The following is a 22,457-nucleotide window of genomic DNA, read 5'->3' as shown; positions in this document are numbered from 1 at the left end:
CAAAATGTGCTTCATCCTTGTTAAGGCCTGACTTTCTTTGGGAAATAACAGGAAAAATTTCCTTCTTTTCTCAGAGGTCAGAATGGGGTCACACCCTCCCCTCAGCAAAAAGAAGAAAGAATGTAATGACTTCCTTTGGGACTGGAAAGGAGGCCTACTTCCACTAAGAAAAAGACATAGCTATCTTTTGTAACATCTAAGAAGCAGTGACTGCTTCATAGGCAGTCTAGTGCATACAACATCAAGTTTTCATGAGTACATATTTCTTGATAGACCCTTTATATTACTTTTTTTAAATTTCAAATTATTTTCTCCTTTTTGTTTTGATTTCATGTTTGTTTGGGTTTTTGTTTTGTTTAGTTTTGGTTTTGGTTTTTTTTCCTATTTGTTTTATCAGTATCAGGGACTGACTCCAGAGTTATTTAACTGAGCCATATCCCCAGACCCCTTCTCCCTTCCTTCCTTCCTTCCTCAGGTTCTCACTAAGTTGCTTTGAACCTCTAAATTGCTGAGACTGACTTCAAACCTGTGGTCCTCCTTCCTCAGCCTCCCAAACCGATGGGATTACAGGCATGCACCACCACACCCAGCATGTTTGCTTGTTTTTTAATGCAAGTTTTGAGCTTTTAAATGAAATTAGATTTTTTTTCCTTTTGATTTCTAAGACTTAGAATCTCTTTACTTCACAGTTTTCAAAAACCTTAGGTATTTGAACTAGCTTTCTATATAGTTTAATAACATAATACTAAAGTTTTCATTAGGAAGTTCTCATTGATAGAATGCCAGATTCTAAATAAAATTTCAAAGTTATTTTTTATTTTTTTTTAATTTTTAGGGAACCAAGAAAAGTTGTTCTTCATCGTGGCTCAACAGGCCTTGGTTTCAACATTGTAGGAGGTGAAGATGGAGAAGGAATATTTATTTCTTTCATCTTAGCTGGAGGACCTGCTGATCTAAGTGGAGAGCTCAGAAAAGGAGATCGTATTATATCGGTAGGATATGTTAATCAAGTAATCAAGATGATATTTTTATCTTCATTCACTATGACCTATTAATGATTAAAAGTAGATTTTTTTCCTAACCTAAAGTTGTGGGTGTTTCTTGGATATCTTACCCTTTTACAATTGAATTGCAGAATTATGGTGTTAGAGATCAAGTTCTGTATGATTGTAGATGATTTTCTTATAAGGGGTCAGTGTTTATAAATGTGTTTGAAGGGAGTATATGTTCTCTGTTAACTTTGTTACTTGTAGAACTGTTTGTGTACTTCTGTATACTTTGTTTTCTTCTTGATATTTTATTAAAAGAAGTTTTTTTAACTATTTGAATATGATGATGAGTTTAGCAGTTTGTCCTTGCACCATTAGCTTTTTTCATTTGAAACTGTTATTAGATGCATGCAAGTTTAGAATCGTCTTTCCTTCTTACTTAGTTGAGCTTTTTGTCATTATATATTGATTCTCTTTATATATAATAATTTTTTTTTTCCCATGGAGTCTGTATTGTCTGATATTAATGTGGCTTTTTTTTTTCTTTCTCTCTTTTTTTTTTAGCTTGGTATCATCTTCTCTTTTTACTTTCAATATGTTTGTTTATGTTGGTTATTACCCATTCAGTTTTAGACCACAACTAATCTATCGTTCTGTAGACCTCTCTTATGATCACAGAGCTTGGGAAACTTTAATTCTAATTATGCTGTTTCTAATATATTGTTTCAGTTTTATACCCCCCAAATGTATTTTTATTATTTAATTTTATTGTTCGGTTTTTGACACTTTACCCACATGGTATACAGTTTGTTGTTGTTGCTATTTACCTTTTTCTTTATTCTGAGTTTCTCAGCTGACTACTCATATAATTTGGATTGGACAGTTTATTGTTATGTAGAACTGACTTTCTAGCTTCCATCTTCTCCATGCTCCTTAGTCATTGTAAAAAGCAAATATGTTCTTCAAATATCCAAATATACCTTAATGAGAGCTCTTGGTTTGTTCTTTCAGCAATGATTCCTTAATGGTAAATACCCTTTGTCTGAAAATTCTTTGTTTTGTACTCTTTCATATTCAATCTAGAATTGTAGGTTGACAGCTATTATCTCTAAATACTTTGAAGATATTGTTTTATGCTGTTTGGATTGTTTATTGCTACTTAACAAAAAAGGCCTGCTGCCTTACTTATAGGTAATTTCTTTTCTTTGGTTGCTTTGAAGATCTCAGTGCTGCAATTTCACTAAAATGAGTGCATGTCTAGCATTTTATTTATTCTGTTTAGGATTCATTATGCTTACTAAATCAGGAATCATGTTTTTCATTAATTCTGGAAACTTCTTAGCTATTAGCTTTTCAAATTTGCCTTCCTGTGTTATACCTAATTCTGTTCTTACTGAATTCCTACGGGTGGATGTTATCTGTTCTTTGTATATTTTAACCCCAATTTCATATTTATGAACTGTCTCCTACTTCATTTCCTCAAGTTTATTTTCTGGCTTATAAGCTTTCTTCATTTATATGTAATCTAATCTGCTTTTTTAAGACAAAACTAAGATTTTAATTTCAGAGTATCATTTTTCTTCCCCAGACATTCTCTGGTTCTTTTTACAGCCTACCTTGGTGTTTTCGATAGAGTCTTGCTAACTTATGCCTTCTTATATGCTTTCAGGTTTTTCTGTGAAATATACTTGTTATTTTCTGTATATAATAGTTTTATTTCCTGATGAGGCACGGTGGTGCATGCTTGTAATCCCAGTAACTTGATCAAGAGTTCAAACCCAGCCTCAGCAACTTATCAAGGCCCTAAGCAACTCCGCAAGACCCTATCTCTAATAAAATATAAAAAAGGGGTGGGGACGTGGCTTAGTGGTTAAGTGTCCCCGGGTTCAATCCCTGGTACCCAAAAAAAAAAACCCAATATTTTTCTAAATATATTTTTCTAAAGTTCATAGGTATCCAATACACGATCTGTTATAGTGATTTGTGGTTTTTTTTCTCATGTTCTAGTGATTCGTGGTGAGTTTTCTTTTTTTTTTTTCTCATGTTCTAAAGTTTGTATTGTAAGTTTTGTTGTTGTTTGTGTATATGTGTGTGTGTGTTTCAGTAGCACTTTATTTACTTTATTAGTGAAAATCCAGTACTACCAGAATTCAGTGGACTGGTATTCTAGTGAGCTATTTTGCATTACTTGTGGTAGGCTCCCAGGAGCATCATCTTTAACAAATTTTTTCCAGTAACAAAACTAAAATTTAGAGATTTGTTTACCCATAATAGCACATAAATGGGACACCTTAACCCCTATGTCATCATATACTGTTTTGTTTTTAATTAAGTGTAAGGTAATACTTTCTGGAACTTTAGAATTTGGGGTATAGAAACAAGCTTTATTATCCTGGGTCAAGACCAGTGCTATTTATTATTACTATTTTAAACCATTTCTTTGATAGAGACAAAAAGAGACCTTTTCAACTACAAAATTTAAAAAATCAGAAGAAATTCATCAAATTAAAGATAAATGTGACTGAAAGGTGATAGGAAACATGTACCAGAAATATAAATTGCATCTTTTATGCGATTTTCAGATCAGTGCCTCTCACCATCTGAATTTCCCCTGTACAGACTTAGATGTACCAACATACTCCTGCACCCTACCCTTTTGAATTCAAGGATAGGTTAAGTCCAGGGTAGAAGGAATGACTGATCATTTACAGAAGAAGTAGAAACCAATTTTTAGTGGTTCCAACTGGCGTTTAAATGAAAATAACTCTTGAGCACTTGAGTTTTCAGATATGCAGCAAAAAATTATTTATTAAGGATTATGCACTACAATTAGAAAATAAAACTATGAATTTATAGTGCTACTAAATGAAAACTACATTTACATATTTAAGGCTAAATAGTTTTAAAAGCATAGTATTACCCAAGAATAGTGATTATTGCCAAGAGTAGTGATTATTGCAAAAGATTTTTTAAGGCAGAAATAGAGCCTTCTTGCAGTATTAGAACATAGAAAGGCTCAAGAATTCATCGCTTTTTTTCTTTTTTCATTTTTTGCAGTACTAGGGATTGAGCCTAGGGTCTTATGCATGCTAGGCAAGCACTCTATCACAGAACTACATCCCTAGCACCAAGAATCCATTATTCTTAACATAACAAAATAATCTGGTAACTGGGTGTGTGGCACATATTTATAATCCCAATAGTTTGGGAGGCTAGAGCAGGAGGATTGCAAATTTGAGGCTAACCTCAACAACTTAGCAAGACCCTGTCTCAAAATAAAAAGAATTGGGGGTATGACTCAGTGGCAAAGAGCTTCTGGGCCCAAGACCCAATACCACAAAAAAACTAAAATAAAATGATTATAGTAAAATCACGATGGTGATAAAAATGCTTAAGGATTCAGAGGTAAAGCTAGTAGGAACCAAGAGAAGGGAGAATTTCAGTAAAGGCAGAAACTACAGAAAATGAATCACATGGAATTGCTAGAAGTAAACTATCAGAGATGAAAATTTTATATGAAAGACTTAATACACTGAAATCAGCAGAGGAAAGAATCCGTTTCCAAATTGAAATTTGGGGTGGGGTTGGTGGGGATTTCGAAGAAAAGTCAACACAAAGTGTGCAAGATCTGTGGAACAAAATCAGACAGCATCTCTGAAAAAGAGGAGATGACAAAAAAAAAATGCTAACAAAAGTGATGAAAAATATCAACTCACAAATCTGTGAATATGAAACTCAGGATATACTGAAAACTAGATCTTTCTACATCACAAAGTGCTAGAAACCTGTACTTCTGAGCATGTCTTAGAAGCAAGCATAAAAATAACATATTCCATATAGAGGAATAGCAATACAAATGTCAGCTGACTTTTTTCTAGGCACATTAGAAGACCTAACACAATTGAATGGTGTGTTGACTGTGCTAAAAGAAAAAATTGTCAATGTGGAATTCTATGTACAGAGAAATTATTCATCAGAAATGAGGTAAAGGCATTCTCAGACAGACAGTAGTGGAGAGAATTTATCATCTCTTGCAGATCAACAAGAAATACTAAAGATATTGTTTTGATTGAAGAGAAATTATACCAGATGTAACCCTAGATCTACAAAAGGGAATTAGGAAAAACAGAAAAAGGGAAAATTCCTGAAGGAATATAAAACATCTCTTCTTAAATTTTTAAAAGCAATTTTAGATATTATACTATTAGACTATTGACAGAAAATAAAAGCAGTGTATATGGGACCTGCGACTTGTGTAGAAGTAAAATACAAGACCACCACAATACAAATGAAAGGAAAGATGGGATTATACAATTGTTTCTTACATAGCTTGTGAAGTAGTGTAAAATTTGGGGGAATTGATAATTTTTAGCTACATATCATAATCTCTAGCCAACACACTAAAAACACTACAAAGAAGTATAGTTTTAAAATCAATACAGGACATTAAATTGAAAAAATAAATGCTACACACACACAAAAGGAAGTGTGACTGTCAGTTTTGCATTGCTGTGACCAAAATATCTGACAAGAACAACTTAGGAGGAAAAGTTTTTGTAGGGCTCATGGTTTCAGAGGTCTCAGTCCAAGGTCAAATGACTCCATTGTTTTTGGCCTGGAGTAAGGCAGATCATCATAGCAGAAGGGTACACGTGAGGGAAACGGCTCAGCTCATGGCAACCAGGAAACAGAGAGTGAGGGAGTGAGAGCTTGGGAGCCAGGGAGGAGATATAATTTCTAAGGGCTTCATCCATACCTACCTGCCTATACTTACCTCCTGGTAATCCACTCAAGATTAATCCAGCAAATGGATAGCTCTCCTAATATAATCATTTCATCCGAACAGTCCTTCATTGCCTAACTCCTAGACTTTTCAGGGGATACCTCATATCTAAACCATAACAGAAAGGAACATGCAGGGTAAATAAAAAATGGTTACTAAGATGAGAGATTGAAATCCAGTTCTCTTAATAACTACATTACAGTAAAAACTATTTAAGATGCAGAAATTATCAGTTTGGTTCACAAAAGCAAAACCTAACTATACAGTTTATCAGGAATTCACTTCAGTGTGTTGTAAGTAAAAGAGGTACATAAGTAAACACCATATGAAAGTACTTTATTAGTATGAGACAATAGATTTCAGGACAAATAATGTTGTTATAGATATATTTCATAATAATAAGAACATTTCATCAAATTGTGGTCCTAAGTGTGAATGTGCCTAATAATCCTTTCAAAATATATGAAGCAAAAATTGTGAGAACTAAGAAGAAAAATAAAATTCACAATCACAATTGGAGACTCTTAACATCCTCTTCTGTAACTGATGGAGTAAACAGACAAAAGAAAAAGAAACTCGGACCTTTTCTCACATCACGTACAAGATTTAACTTGAAGTGAATAGTAGATCATAGAACTGAACTTATACAAGAACATGTACAAAAAATTGTTAGTGAATTTGGATTAGGCAGATTTCTTAAATAGGATCAAAAGGACCGAGTTAGTTCAGTAAAAAAGGGAAGCTCTTATCTAATTGTTCTGGAACAACTCACTATCTTAGTAAAAACATGAACCTGAACCAATCTTATTACAGCCATAAAACTTAATTCTAGATAGATTGCAGATCTAAATGGGAAACATAGAGCCATAATCTTTCTAGAAGAAAACATTAGAGAATATCATTGCAACTCTGGTTTAGGTATTCCATAGACAAGTAACATAAAACACTAATCATAAAAAAAAAAAGATACCATTTAGAAAACAAATAAGCAAGCCACAGAGTGGTAAAAAATATTCTTAGTGGAGACATATATATTAATATATTCTTAGTGGAGATATATATTCTTAGTGGAGATATGTATCTATTTTATATATATTGTATATATATATTTATATATTGTATATTTTGTTTTTTATATATAGTAGATATATGTATATATATCTACAAAAGACTTGTATCCAGAATATATAACTATATAAATATCTCCTGCACATCAACAGTAAAACAATTAGGAACCCAGTTTTAAAATGCACAAAGATATACAAAAAGATATACAAATGGTCATTAAGCTTGTGAAAAGGTATTAATAGTAGACATTAGGGAATTTTAAAAATCTCAATGAATAAAGGGATTTTGAAGGAATTTGGATAAGAGTGAAATAATTTTTCTCTATCTTGATTGTAGTGGCAGCTACATGACATACACTTTTGTTCAAACTCTTTAACTAAAAATGCTGATACCTAATAAAAAGAATTTTTTTTTTTTGAGGGAGCAGAGAATTGAACTGAGCTACATCCCCAGACATTCTTTAATTTTCATTTTGAGACAGGATCTCACTAAATTGTTGAGGGTCTCACTAAGTTGCTGAAGCTGGCCTCAAACTTGGAATCCTTCTGCCTTAGACTCCTGAGCTGCTGAAATAACAGGAATGTGCCACCACCCAGCTAAAAAATAAGTATTTTTACAACCACAGTGAAATATCATATCCCACCAAATTATTTGACTAAAGAAAAATATTAATAGCAACATTTATTGAAATCAACTCTCATTCATTACTGGTAGGTATTTAAAGTGATGTGCAACTACGGGAAGCCTTGTGAGGCGAAATTCTTTTAGAGCTTCTTTCCTAGAGAACTATCATAATTTGACTGGTAGTTCCTGGAATACCATTTGGGAGATTGTCTATAATGTGACCTGATTCTAAGCTCCTCCTCTTAAAGAGCTTTTTCTCTCTGGGCTAATTGTCAAAACAAGAATAGGCTATGACTTTCTGAGATATCTAATAATAGTTCTTATAAGCAATAGGCTTACAAAAAGATTAAAAGAAAAAGCTAGAAAATAAGTTCTCCATAGGGCCTTTGAAAACCTTGGAATATCCTTGGCATCTCGAAGGCCACACATGTGTTCGGGGTTGTATGCAACTTTATGCATGTTGAAGAAAGAACTAAATGGCCCTCAGCTCTTATCTCTGACTGAATCTTAGGCTCTGTGCATGCAGAAAGCAAAGATCAAGGCATGTTTTAACTACCTGGGTGGTGAAGGCCTGCTCCCCCAACATACATATAAGTGGCAACTTTTTAATTCTAGGCACTTAATGGAATCTTTCTAATCATTAACTAACCACTAAGCTTACCTGGCAGAAAATTCAGTGGCCCCACACAACAAAGAATATGACCCTTGTGGAATTCAGAAAGGCACTAAACAACTGTAACAAATAGCAGCAGTAAGCACCGGATAAGGTTGTGAATCTCACCCCCAGAGTTGCCGAACTTTATATTAAATGTCCAGTTATCAACAAAAAATTATGAGAAATGCAGAAAAATAATGACCCATATACAGAAGAAAAAAAGCAAGTGATACAAATTATCCTTAGGGAAATCCAGATGTTGAATTTCCTAGGCAAATGCTCTAAATCAAATATTTTAAATATATCAAAAATATAAAAGGAAGACATTCTAAAGAATGAAAGGAAAACAGAGAAACGGTATCTCAACCCAGTGGAGAATTTCAATAAAGAGATAGAAATTGTAAGACCCAAATAGAAAATTCTAGAGTTGAAAAGTACAATAACCAAAATAAAAATTTCTGTGGGCAAGCTCAACAGCAGATGTAAGCTGACAAAGGAATCATTAACTTACAAGATAGGACAGTTGAGATTTTCCAGGCTGAAGAACTGAAAAAGTACCTGTGGTCTGTCATCTTATGTACCGACATAAAAATAATTGGAGTACCTGCAGGACAGGAGAGAGAGAAAGAGGAGAAAGACTATTTGAATAAATAATGACCCAAAATTTACAAATTCTTCTGGAAAACCTTAAAATGTACATTCAAGAAACTTAGTCAATTCCAGGTAGAATAAACTTGTAGCAATACATACCATAGATGATCAAAATCAAACTGTCAAAAGCCAAAGAAAGTCTTGAAAGTAGCAAAAGTAAAATGGCTCATCATATGCCATTTCTCTTCAGAAATCATGGAGACCAAAAGGTAGTGAGATGACATATTCATAATTCCAGTAAGAAAATCATTGACCAGCATAAGAGGGCTGGGAGTGTGGCTCAGTGATAGAACACTTGCCTAGCATGCATAAGCTCCTAGGTGTGATCCCCAGCACCAGAGAATACAAATAACAAAAACAAAACCAGCATGTGTATTTTTTTACTTGTAATTCCTTTTTTTCTCCAAACTTATTAAAAAGACAAATGAATAAGGCAATAATTACATATCTGTAGCTAGACCCACACTGTATAAAGACCAAATTTATATGACAATAACATCACAAATTGGGTAGAAGGAACAGAATTATATAGGAGCAGAGTTTTTACATGCTACTAAAATTAAGTTGGTATTAAACAGGATCATTATAAGATTTTGTTTGTTTTGTTGGTACTGGGGATTTTTTGGGGGGGTGATGGTGGTGGTGGTCCTGGGAATTGAACCCAGGCACAGTTTACTACTGAGCTACTGACATCTCTAGCCCTTTTTTATTTTTTGAGACAGGGTCTTGTTAAGTTACCTAGAGCCTCACTTAGTTGTTAAGGCTGTCCTTGGGCTTGCGATCCTCCTATCTCAGCCTCCCAGGTCACTGGGAATTACAGGCATGTGCCACCATGACTGGCTAAAAGATGTTAATTATAACCCACAGCAACCCCTAAGAAATGACTCAAAATATATGTAATGAAAGAAATGACAAGGAAATCTGAATGGTATACTAGAAAATTTCTATTGAACACAAAGAAGTAGTAATGGAAAACAAATAGTAAAATTAATGATATGAATCTTTACCAGTAATTCAATTAAATATAAATGGATTAACTACTCCATTTAAGGTAGATCACAAAACAATTCTATTTATATGCTCTCTTTAAGAAAGACATTTTAATTTCAAAGACACAAGAAGATTAAGAGGTTAGAAAAGATATCCTGCACTAAGAGTAACCAAACATTAAAAGTTTTAATCTTTCCTATAATAATGTATAAAAGTTTATCTTCCTTTAAATTTCCTTCCCGATTTGTTCTCCTGGGAATTAAGAGGATTTTCTTTAGGTACAAAGTAGAACTATTTATACATTGTATTTTTATATAACCATATTCAGCTAGAGATATTCTCTGATAACCACATTTATTTAGGTTGGGGTTTTCAGATCTTGGTTTTCATTCAAGAGCAGTGTGTTTTAGTTGCATAATGATGTCCTTTTAGATAACATAAAGCATCAGATTTTAATATAGTTAAAATGTTCTTTTATGTAATTTTATGATCCTAAGAATTTCTGGGCTCATCGTCAAATTTTTGAAACGTGTTATGTGATCTTTAACAGATTTTAAGTTAGATCTCAAAGCAGATTTTCATATGAAAATGACGTGATGGTTCTTCCTGTCCAGAAATTTTTAGGGAAGGCCCTAAACACTGCAGAATTCTATTCATTACTGGTTCTTAATTTTTAAAAATTAAATATTTAAGGTTAGTACATTCAATTATAATGCTTCTGTGAATACCTCTTAAGCTGTTTTGAGTGGAAAAGGAACAGTCTCTTAAGGTAGTATGCCTTGCAGTATATACTAAGTATTGACAAACTTTCAGAATAAAAATTGCTTATTCTGAAGTGGGATTGGTAACCTCAGTAATTATTTCACCCAAGGAACGTCCCTTTTTTTAAAAAAACATCTCCTGATGTATTTAATAACATCTACTTTGTTTAAATTAGTCTTTGAAATATGACTTATTTTAAGTAATTATTTTTCTGTTAAACCAAAAGAATAAAAGCTTTAGTTTGTAAGAGGAAGGAAAAATTGGAAGTAAGTTGAGCTTTTTGGGTTGAGAATGTAGTAGGAAGTAAACAGATGCTACAATCAAAAACAAATTTCCTTCCCATTGCTTAAAATAATGTACAAAATGATCATGCTTGTTAGTTTCTCAGGTAGTCAAATTGAGGTACATTTGTCAACAATAGAGAACCAACTTAGACCATTTTGGGGGCAAGGGATGTTTTCGTGTTACTCATTGACAGTAAGCAAAATATTTTTAGTGTATAAAATTGTTTTGAATGGTAGTAATATTTGTGTTTTACTGTATGACATTTTAATGGTAAAATTATTGTAATTTATCCATGCCTGCTCAAATAGCAGGCCATTGTAATTTCTAATCAAAGTGATTATTTTCTCTCATATTAAGATTTGGTTTGATTTACAGGTAAACAGTGTTGATCTCAGAGCTGCTAGCCATGAGCAGGCAGCAACTGCATTGAAAAATGCTGGCCAGGCTGTAACAATTGTTGCTCAGTATCGTCCTGAAGGTAATAAAACTCTTGCTATCTATGATTATTATTAATTTCACTTTTTTAAAAATTCTTCCCCTTAATAATGTTTAATATCCAAGTTTCTTTTTCATGTTTGTTCTGATTTGTTAATCTGTTGTTTGTTTAGTCTGAACCTAATTCATTTTCAAGATTTAAAATGTTTTTTAATAAGATATAGGAACTTTTATCTGCTAACTCTTTTGAGCATTTTACCATTATCTGAATTAATTTTCAAGTGTTTCTTTTTAAAAATCTAACCTCTTACCAAATGCATACCTTTTAAAAATCTTTTACCAGATTAATAAAAAACCATTAGCAAAACAAATAATATTATCCAAAAAAGTTACACAAATTTTTTCTTTTAAATTAGATTGTGTTTATTAATGTCAAGTTTTAAGTCATGTTTCCAGTAGTCCTTATTGCTTTTTAAAAGAAAGAGAAAAGTGCCAGTTTGGGATATAATGTGTTTCTAGGTAGTAAAATCTCATTAACATGACTGTTAGATTCCTGGGGGGAAAAAAAGGTAATGGAAACTTTGAGGTCACACCACATTAAACATATACAAGACTACAGTGCACATCAGTATAATCACTTTTCCAGTAAATTCTCAGTGGAATTTAAAAAGCTAAAACACCCAGAAGAATACATAGTGTACTTCTTGATGTTCATAAACAACATGATGAAGGAAAATGATATAACTAAGGGGGCTAAATGAAATGCTGTTGAATTTAGAGATTAAATGAAACATTGCGCAATTTAGGAGCTAAATGGAATATTCTATAATTAGCAACTATTACATTTACTTTTCTTTTCTTGGAATAGAAATTATATTTGTAGTATGTGCCTGCCCCCATTTTTTTAAGCTGATGAAAGTAGCATGTTGAGCATTGCTTGACATTCCATAATATGCAATAGGTTCTGTCAGTCTAGTAAATCTCAACCTTGTAGGTTCAGTAGTTAAACAAGGGTAAATTCCAAACAAATTCACTGAGCCAAAACAGTAGGAATTAACATTATCAAGTCATAATGCCAATTCATTGATTTTTGTGAGAATCAAATTTCCCAGTGTGGCCATACATGCTTTTATCTTCTTGCCAGCACAGTCCCACTCAATAAGTACATTATGTAAGAGCCAAAATACAACCACTGGTTGTTTGATATTATAGACAGTCTCTCAATATATGTTTATAAAGATAAGACTTTTTGTCAGGCACAGTGGCTCAGGAGCTGAGGGCAGGAGGATTGTAAGTTCAAAGCCAGCCTCAGCAATAAGGCCGAAAGCAACTCATACAGACCCTTTCTCTAAATAAAATGTAAAATAGGGCTGTGGATGTGGCTCAGTGGTTAAGCACCCTAGTACTTTAAAAATTAAAAAAAAAAAGGTATGACTTTTTAGTTATGATAAAGCATTAGTCATTATCTGCTCCCTGACCTCCCTGGAAAACACAAAAAAGCAACAAGGAAAATAAAACATAAACACACACATAAATACTTGTACCCACACAGTTCTACCTTATGTCAAGCAAAACTGCAACGACATGTGGGAATTGGGGGAGTAGGCTTAAATAGAAACCATCCATGATGTGGTTTTGTTTAGAGAACCATAGGATGCGTATTTGGGTAAAGCAGTCTGCCTCTGTAGGATCAGATAACGTGACAGTCTTTTGTTAAAGCTTGTGAAAATTACCTGTGTTTCTATTTCCCCTGTATTCTGCAAATAGCTGATCCATCTAAATGCAATTTATTCATAATAGATAATTTAAAAGTAACTGGCCTGGCATTGATACAAAAATATTAATAAGAAGGAGTAGAAAAATTACATATATATACAGACAATAAAATATCGGCCCAGTCAGATGAAATTTTTTAATCTTAGTGTCATCAGCAATTCATAGATTTACTCTGAAAGAAGACTACACGGTAGAAATGTAAGATTCCTAGGAAGAGGTGACTAAATAACCAGAAGAGATTAATTTCGAGTTAGCAGAACCCAGGAAAAAGAAAGCAACCAATTAGTGAATTTGGAACACAAAGACAGAGACACTGCAGAAACTCATTTGGGGATCTAGAGGATAGGAAAAGTAAAAAAAATGAAAACAAAAATGAAAAGAATCTAAAAAGTTTAGAAAGAAAAATACTAGCAACGGAAAACAGTTATATCTATGCAACATGTATATAATTAGACTTCTAAAAGAATATTTTTAAAAGGAAGAGAATATATGAAATTAGAACTCAATGCATTCAAGAAAGCTTTTCTTGAAATAAAAAGAAGTGAATCTTTGTTGAAAGGGAGCATCATAACCTAGGGAGACCCAGAATGACCAAAATTTTGACATATTCTAGTTAAATGTTTATCAAAAAAGTATCTTTGAGACCAAGCAAAAATACCAAGTTATTTATGAGGGATAAAAAATTGATTAATAAAAAAGAGAACTGTTCTAATGCTTGATAAGTTAGTGACTTAACTAGGCTTAATGTACCCCTTTGATACACTTGCCTCTAATAGATGGCAAGGACAGGCTACCCTTTTCCCCAGATAATTATTGAGTAGACTCAGGAATTTCCCTCTTGGATTATCTTTACTGTGCTTGTGCTGTTATTTTTTGTTTCTGTTCTTTTTGTGATTTCTATACTTCTTTGAATCTTTCAGATTGATATTCTTTTTAAATTGTATTCAGTACTATTCTAGTCTTGATAAAAACAATTTTTATATCAAAGATAATTTTCAAACTTTTGATTTTGAAAATAACTACTATTTAATAGATATCTGTGTCTCAGGGTTAGACCCTTTAGTTGATTTCTCTTATATGTGTATCTAGTTGATTATTTTTGTATGTGTGTCTCCTAAATACCACCAGACATATCAGTCCTATTTGATTTCTTCAGCATTTCTCCCTCTTGTTTCAGATTTAAAATCGTCTGAAACTTAAATTATTTTTCTGTCTAGTAAATGGCATCTCCATTCATGCTTAAGTCAGAAGCCTAGGAGTCATCCTTGTTTCCTTTCCCTATCACAATATCTCAGTCACAGCCACTAGCCCAGACAAAGCCTGAACTGGTCTAATAGCCTCCAACAGGCCTTCTCACTTCTTTCTTAATTGTCTCCAATCCATTCTCTGTTCATTAGCCAAATGATTTTTTAAATACAAAGATTGAGTTATATCATTCCCCATTTAAAACATTTCCCATTGTACTCTGAATAAAATCTAAACCTATGGTGGGGCTGCAAGACCCTTTGTGAATGTGCACAGCACTATATATATGGCTTCACTGCATGACTTCCATCTTTCTTTTCCTCCTAAGCTCTAACCATACAGTCCCCCTTTCAAATCTGTATCTAACCCCAATTATCTCCTAATTCTCTACTTATTCTGTTTTTTCTCATTCTATTCTTTTTCCATATCCTTTAGGTGACTGGCTCCTTCTCATAGCACTGTAATATTTTTTCCCTTTATGATATTTAGCAGAATTTATAAGTGTCTGCTTATACTTATTATTTATTTAAGCTTAACCCAAATAAGTGTAGTTCATTGCCTAATAACCCCAAAGTAAGTACCCACAGAGCATGGAATATAAGAATTGCATTAGAAATTCCAAAGATCTTATTACTTAGCATGGTAAAAGATGCTAAGCATTTTAGGATTGATGCTAACCTGGTCACCTGAGCAATGAACAGGATTTAGATGAGCTGTGAAAATAATTGGTATCCTGTGTCAAGAGTAACAGAAGACCAAAGGTAGGACAATTAAAATTTAAAAGTGTGCTTTGGTTACTTTGAAAACTTACCTATCTTCCAGTACCTTACTTTTGCTTATTAGGCAGTGACATTATAGCTTCACATTTTGTTTTAATATTAGTTGTTTATTTTTAGCAGATGTATTTTTGTTCTATGACACTTTAAAAAAAAAAAAAAAATACTCTATATCATAAAAATGTAACTTCTATGAGGGCCAAGGATTTAAAGTGAAGACTCACATTTTCTTTCTCAGTGAGCTGACCATTTTAGGATATACAAAAGGAGTTACCTGATACTCCAATAATTGTCATCTTGCAGGTGGTATCTTTATTAAAGACGAATCCCTTAGGATTCTCTGCTTCATTAAAAATCTCACAAACATACAAATAACATACAAACAGAACAAAGCAGTAAGCTTTTGTTAGGGTTAATTTTTTATTTTTAAGGTTCTGTGGCTTGCCTTTCAATCTTCCATAAAATACCAGTACAGGTCTGGTTATGTTTGTATACTTTGAACTTTCATGTGTTAGATTCTAAATATGAGAAAAAAAAAATAATCTCTATAAGACATTTAAAGGGATTTTATATTCTAGTTATTTTCCATTTTGTTAATGTCAAAAACAAAATTAAAACATAAGAACTGGATGTACCATAATAGTGTTACTCCATATCCAGAAATTACAAATTTTTAAATACTTCCTAGTCAATAGTTCAAGAATCTCCTGTGGATTGGTGATAGAATATAATAATAAAAACTGTGTGCCATGCTTGATACTAACCATGCCATGTATGATACTAACCTTGTTAAATTTATTAATTATTTGTTCCCATGCTCATTCTATGAAGAAGACACTGTTATCCCCATTTTTACATTATAGTTGAGTAAACTCAGGCACAGAGAGGTTAAGCAGTTTGCTAGTTTCACAACTGTTACGTGGTTAAGATTTCCTCTAGGCCGGGGTTGTGTCTCAGCAGTAGAGTGCTTGCCTAACGTGTTAGGCACTGGGTTTGATCCTCAGCACCACATAAAAATAAATAAACAAAATAGAGGTATTGTGTCCATCTTCAACTTTAAAAAAAAAAAAAAAATAAATTTTTAAAAAGATTTCCTCTAGCCCTTTTAAGGGAAGAGAAAACTTTTCCTTTACTCTCAGGTTCAGGAAGGGAGGCAGTGGGGGGAGTTTGATTAATAAGCATATAGAGCCAACAAAAAAAAATAGCTTGATGGTGGATATAGTTAGAAGTTTATATACCTAACTTTTAGGGAAGGGGGAGAAATGATGTCTTTAATAAAGATACTAACTGCAGTAGACAAATGGGTTTTTAGGAGAACAGATGAGAGATGAGAAAGTTTATAATAACATTTTTGTCTAGATACCAGTAGTCTTTCCATCTTTAGGACCATCAAACTCCTTAGGGAATTTATGCTGGCCTCATTTCCCAGAAGTTACTACTCTTAGATAAGGAAATTCCAGCAAGGCTGTTTTTCTGCATCCATCAACTCTCAAATGTCTGAAGCTTAGATAATCTTTTATGCCAGCTGAGTTTCTGGGTGAGTCCCCACATGCTGAACTCACTCTCTCAACTACACTAAAGCTTCTTCCCTTTCATGGAAAGCCCTAATATCAAATATTTTATCTCCTTTGTTCCTTAGGAGTACTATACCAACTTTTAAACCTTACATCTCAATTTTTGGTTCAGGAAATACTAGTTCTTTTGCACTGATATTTTAAAAGAGATAAAGAGGAAAAAATTTAACTTTCTCTTTCCCATTGGTTGTGTCTTTAATTTATGAGACATTTCATTTTCATAAGGGGAGATGTTTGAGATTTATGTTGTTATCTCTAGTTTTCAAGTGACTATAAAGTGAAGTCTGGGAAAGGTGAGAGATTTGGCCACAACCACTTAACTTGTCTGTGTTTCAAAGCTTTAATTTAAAGTGGAGTTACAGCCCTCCAGTCTCCTGATTTCATTTCCATTATTACTTCTGATAACAACTATACAGAGAAGGAGTAGAAACTGTTTTGGGAAGTTGCAAAGGCACAGTGGCACTTCTTTGCAAATATTTGTCATCTTGTGTAGTGATTTTCAGTAGCATATTCATAATTAATTTTATTTTACTTTCCTATGTTCCCAGTTTCCTTCCTATGTCTTTATGTTACCAGGCAATGGGTTCCTCTGTTTCTCTCTTCAAGAAAGAAAGATTTCAGTGGAGACACCAATAGGATGAGCATAAAGGATATATTTAGCAAAGCAAAAGCACACTCCCAAGAACATGAGTGGCTATCCCGAGAGAGGTGGTGGCCTGGGGTTTTTCATATGGCAGATTTTGTTACTTGGTCTGTAAAACCCCCCTCTTCATCTTTTTATGTATTTGGAGCAGTTACTACTATTTCCCTTCCATGCTTTAGTGAACCTGTGCCACTTTCACCAAGTTGAAAGATCTCCCATCAGTACCTAAGTGAAACCCATTGTGGAGAGTGGTGTCAAAACCACAATGTATGACTTGTACAATGTATGACTCCACAATGTAGGATTGTGGCTTAGTGGTTGAGTGCTCACCTAGAATGCATGATGCCCTGGGTTTAATCCTCAGAACCACACACAAAAATAAAATAAAAGTATTATGTCCACCTGCAACTAAAAAAAAAAAAAAGTATACATTTAAAAACAAAACACAGTGTATATATTGCAGTGAACTCTGCGTCAAAGGACAGTGCCTCAGTGCTTAGTGCATGCTCCAAACTTAGAATGTCCCTTACGCTGCTTATACTCAGTTCTTACTAATCTTAAGAAGGGTGGTATTTAACCATGAAAGAGGTGGTTTATGGACAGGTTTCTCCATCACCCAAAGTGGAATGAGCCCTATTTCCCCTCCCTTTATCCCCTTGCACAGGTCTGTCTACCTACTGTAACAGTTTTATCCTTTCATTCTAACTTACCTTCTTACTCAAAAATTTCCCCTTTTTCTTCTTTAAAACAATCACAGTATCTATTCTCTGAAAGTTACTGCTTTCAAGTTTTATGTTTAATATATTTCACTATAAAGTTTCATTAGAAAGTATAAATGAGTTTTTATTTTCATATTAGGGATTGCATATTTAGAAGAGACCCTCCTCCACCCCCCCCCCCTTTAATGCAGGAGTGAAATAAAATTGAAAAGCAGAATAAAGTGGAGGGAAATGGCGATTAAACATCTCTCCTTAGATAAGCATGCACATGTTTAACTTACATTCAGCATTTCAGAAACTCCCTAACATGTTGCATGACAAATATTGTTTGGTACAGGAATTTCTGAAATGCTATGTGGAGACAATCTCCTCTGTAACATTATAGTTCTTTCCTAGTGGTGGTCTTGCTGAGATGAATTTTGATGTGATTTCTAGGAGAGGGATGCAAATAAATTAACTGAAAAGGAAAACTCTTCTCCCAGAGTAAAATATGAGAATACATACACAGGGTGGGTAAAGGGTGGAAATTGATAACTTCAAGTATAAACTAATTGAAACAAAAGAAAAAGGGTTCTTAAGTAAATGAAATAGGAAGTTGAAAGGAAAAGTAACATTCAAGAGGTTTGAAGTGTATTTTGAACATACAGACAAATGTTATGAAGAATTGTTAGTAGGTGAGGACTGTAAATACAAAAATCTGAATAAACAGAATGTCACAAATTTAAGAAATTATCAGGAATTGATTAGTTCTCCAGTATCTTAAATTTTTAGTATCTGAGACTTTATTTTAAATGCTTCATAATAACTTAGTTATTTCTTAGGAAAGACTTTTTCCTGTCTCAATGTAAAAAGTAATGTATTCTTTTTACAGAAATTTTTAAAATTTCTAAAATCTAAAAATTACCAAGACACCCACTGATCAGATTTACAAAATCACTGAAAACAACTAATAATGTTATTTATGTAAAATATAAGGAACGTCTTATTAAATATGAAGAGCTTTTAAGGCAGGAAGGAATTAAAAACCAAAAGCAAAGGGAAACGGGGAACTCAGAGCTCAGGAAACATCAAAGTCACTTTCCTCTCAAACACTGTAGTGTATTAGCTTATAAGACCCAGCCATTAGATTTTCAGAAATTTTACAATCTAGTTGTTAAACATAGTGCATCATTTAAAATAAAATTATTTTAGATGTACAAATAAGTTATATTTAAAATATTAAAAACAAAGGTAAGGCCTGGGGTTGTAGCTCATTGGTAGAGTGCTTGCCTAGCACATGTGAAGCACTAGGTTCGATCCCAGCATCACATTAAAAATAAATAAATAAAAATACTAAGTTCAATTGCCTTGCTTATAAAAAAAAAAGGTAATAAATATTGAAAACTCAAACTCACCACTTCCTAATTGTTCTCTAGGATACTCATGAAGATAATAGAACCATAAAACAAATGTGACTAATAGAAAATGCAAACGAAATCACAGATTTAAAGCTGAATTACCCAGAACTCCCCTGCCTCACCCCAGCCAAAAAAATTGGGGTAACAAAACCAATGTTTATTACCAAATCCACAACAAAAGTAGATAAGAAAAGTATCCCCATGGATCCCAAAATACAAAGCAAATGTGTACAAGCTATTAACAGCTAGAAGAACTTATGACATGAGCTTCTGTAGAGGGGAAACAACAGGAGAAGCCCCAAACCAACCAGTACTTACTAGAGATGCAGTAGAAAATTTGAGAACAGTTGTGAGGATTTTTGCACAATCTACATTTTAAGTGCAATGAATCTGTAAATAGATGTGAAGGGGCTGGAGCAGTCTGGGTCCCATGACACAATTAACCAATTAACACACAATTAACTGGAAGTTTGGGCTCAGAGAACCATCATCTGATCTGCAGTGTGGTTATTATAGAGTAGTAGGACCTGTTACATAGTGTCTGACTTTCCCCAGAATAAGTATCCCAAAATAACCAAGCAAAAGCATCATGGCCTGTTTTAATCCAACCTGTGTGAAAATCACACAGGATCATCACCACTACTTGGTTATAAGCAAGTCAGAAAAAAAGCCCAGATTCAAACAGAAGGGAATTAAGACTCCACCTTTCGATGAGGAAATGAAAGTTGCATTGTATGTGGAATGCAGGCATTTTTGGAAAATGCCACCATTATTTTGTAAAGGTTCAACATTCACACACACACGTATATAAACCAAATCAGAAGAATAAAACTGGGATAAACATATCAAAAGTCAACTCAAGGGCTGGGGTTGTGGCTTGGTGGTAGAGCACTTACCTTGCATGCATGGGGCACTGGATTCAGTCCTCAGCACCACATGAATAAATGAAATAAAGACATTGTTTCTATCTACAACTAAAAATATATTTTAAAAAGTCAACTCAATTATTAAAACAATATTTAGATTTGCTAATGAAGCAAACAATAACACTAGTGGTTAAAAAAAGTGAGAAACATCTGCATATATGACTTACAATTAAGTGGAAAATAAAAAAAACAGAAGAAATCTATAAGTTACCATTTAAAAAGATATGATAGGGGTGGGAGTATAGCTCAGTGGTAGAGCTTCTGCCTACCTTGTGCAAAGTCCTGGGTTCAACCCCCAATACCACAGGAAGGAAAAAGGAAGGAGATGTTTTCATGTATTCATATATATAATTATACATCATATACATATAAAAATACAGAATAAAGATAAATGTTTTTTCAGGGATGTGTGGATATGCTTATATTGTTAAAAATGGAAGAATAAGCCTTTATGTGTGTGTGTGTGTGTGTGTGTGTGTGTGTGTGTGTGTGTGTGTATTTGTTTTGGGTTTTTTTTTTTTGGTGAGGTTTTTTTTTTTTTTTTAATCTGTTTTGGAACAGGGGGGTTCAAATCCAGGGCTTTGTGAATGTGAGGCAAACGCTTTGCCACTGACTACATCCCAGCCAAGAATAAACCTTTCTTCAGGACCGAGACTGAATAGGATGAGAAAAGGATAGATGCTGGACTTCCTTTTTAATGTTCTTCTTGCTTTAAAAATTTGACTTTTGACTTATTTTCCTTACTTACAAGAACAAAAAAATTTAAAAACCCCTAAAAATTGAAGTTTAAAGTAAAAAGAAACAAATGATCTTAAATATGTGTCCACTTGGCAACATTAACACCCAAGGAGAAATTATTCCAAGTGACTTTAAAACAGTAATTCAGCCAGGCATGGTGGTGCAGCTGTTCAGGAGGCTGAGGCAGGAGGATCACAAGTCCAGGGCCAGCCTAGGCTTTGTCTCAAAATAAAAAATAAAAATGGCAAGGGATGTAGCTCAGTGACTGTGAGCCTCTGGTGCAGAGGAGAGAGGGGGACAAAACACAAACATATCCCTTTATACTCGAAGGATAAAAATCTAAGGAGAGAGTTTTCAGTAAATCCTATCATGGTGGTAGCATTCATATTCACTGTTGTGAAATGTGATACAGGATAAAACAAGTCCATTGTTCAGTACTCTTAATTCTGTTATCCCCCAGTAACTTGAGAACTAGGATTCATATCCTTTGATAGAAAAGCATATACAAATGTAAGATAAGAAAGGGTTAATTTAAAAATCCCATAGTCCTAATTTTTAATCAGAAGATCCAGTATTAAACTTATGATGTCCTTTAATTCATATCTGTTCATTAATCAACCTATCCATGTCTTAGCTGCGTCTATACATAATAAAGAAGATTTGACATGATAATTATTAAATTATAGTGGGTACCTTATACTTATCAGTCTAGTCTAATAATGTTTTATATAAATTTTTATTATATTTTTATAGTAGAATTTTTTATTATGTATTAATGTGAGTTTTTGATAATTTGTTGTCTGTTATTATATCCATAAAAAAACTTGATATAACAATGGTGAAAGGAAGAGTACTCAGCAATATTTATGTTTACTCTGTCTTCTTAAGCTATATAACTCACAAATTGTTTGCTCTAAGGCTAAGTTGATAAGAAAATCATATTTGATATGACATAGTAGTAAAAGAATTTATTATAGAGGAAAAGACATAAATGTGTATAACTTTGTAATTGCAAAGTTTGAAAACATGCTAGAAGTTTTGTTAAAGATTTAGTAGTTTTTAATGTATAATATAGTTAAAAATAATCCATTTTCAAAGTCATTCTTGCTTTTATATAAAATATATTAAATAAAATGTTATTTCAGATTCCTTTTGTATATTATTTTGACATTCAACAATTTATAAATTATTACAAGTTAAAATTTATCATCTTGTTAAAGCATATTTTTATTGATCCTACACAAGTTCTGTTTAAGAATATAAGATTAACTGATTCTCTCAAGGGATAAATGTTAGTAATCAAAACATCTAGTGCATTAATTATTTTAGTTTTTAATATTTGCACTTAATTTAGATAGTAATGTAAGATTGCTAGGGCTGTTTGATTCATGAAATTGCCTTATTGATTAAATGTTATATGA

The 22,457-nt window shown here is 33.1% G+C and overlaps 1 protein-coding gene across 20 annotated transcripts in view; it reads left to right on the top strand.

Annotated features, from left to right (window-relative positions):
• Positions 1–22,457, top strand: part of DLG1 (discs large MAGUK scaffold protein 1) — a 243,992-nt gene that overhangs the window by 170,764 nt on the left and 50,771 nt on the right. For all 20 annotated transcript variants that reach the window (XM_079156167.1, XM_079156168.1, XM_079156165.1 and 17 more), the window contains 2 exons: positions 836–992; positions 11,183–11,285. In XM_079156167.1, coding sequence (XP_079012293.1) covers positions 836–992; positions 11,183–11,285 — 260 coding nt within the window. The remainder of the gene's footprint in view (positions 1–835; positions 993–11,182; positions 11,286–22,457) is intronic.

Source organism: Sciurus vulgaris (genome assembly GCF_902686455.1).
Source record: "Sciurus vulgaris genome assembly, chromosome: 10".
Classification (NCBI taxonomy): Eukaryota; Metazoa; Chordata; class Mammalia; order Rodentia; family Sciuridae; genus Sciurus; species Sciurus vulgaris.
Note: the sequence above shows the minus strand (reverse complement) of the source record. Positions and strands in the feature narration are given on the sequence as shown.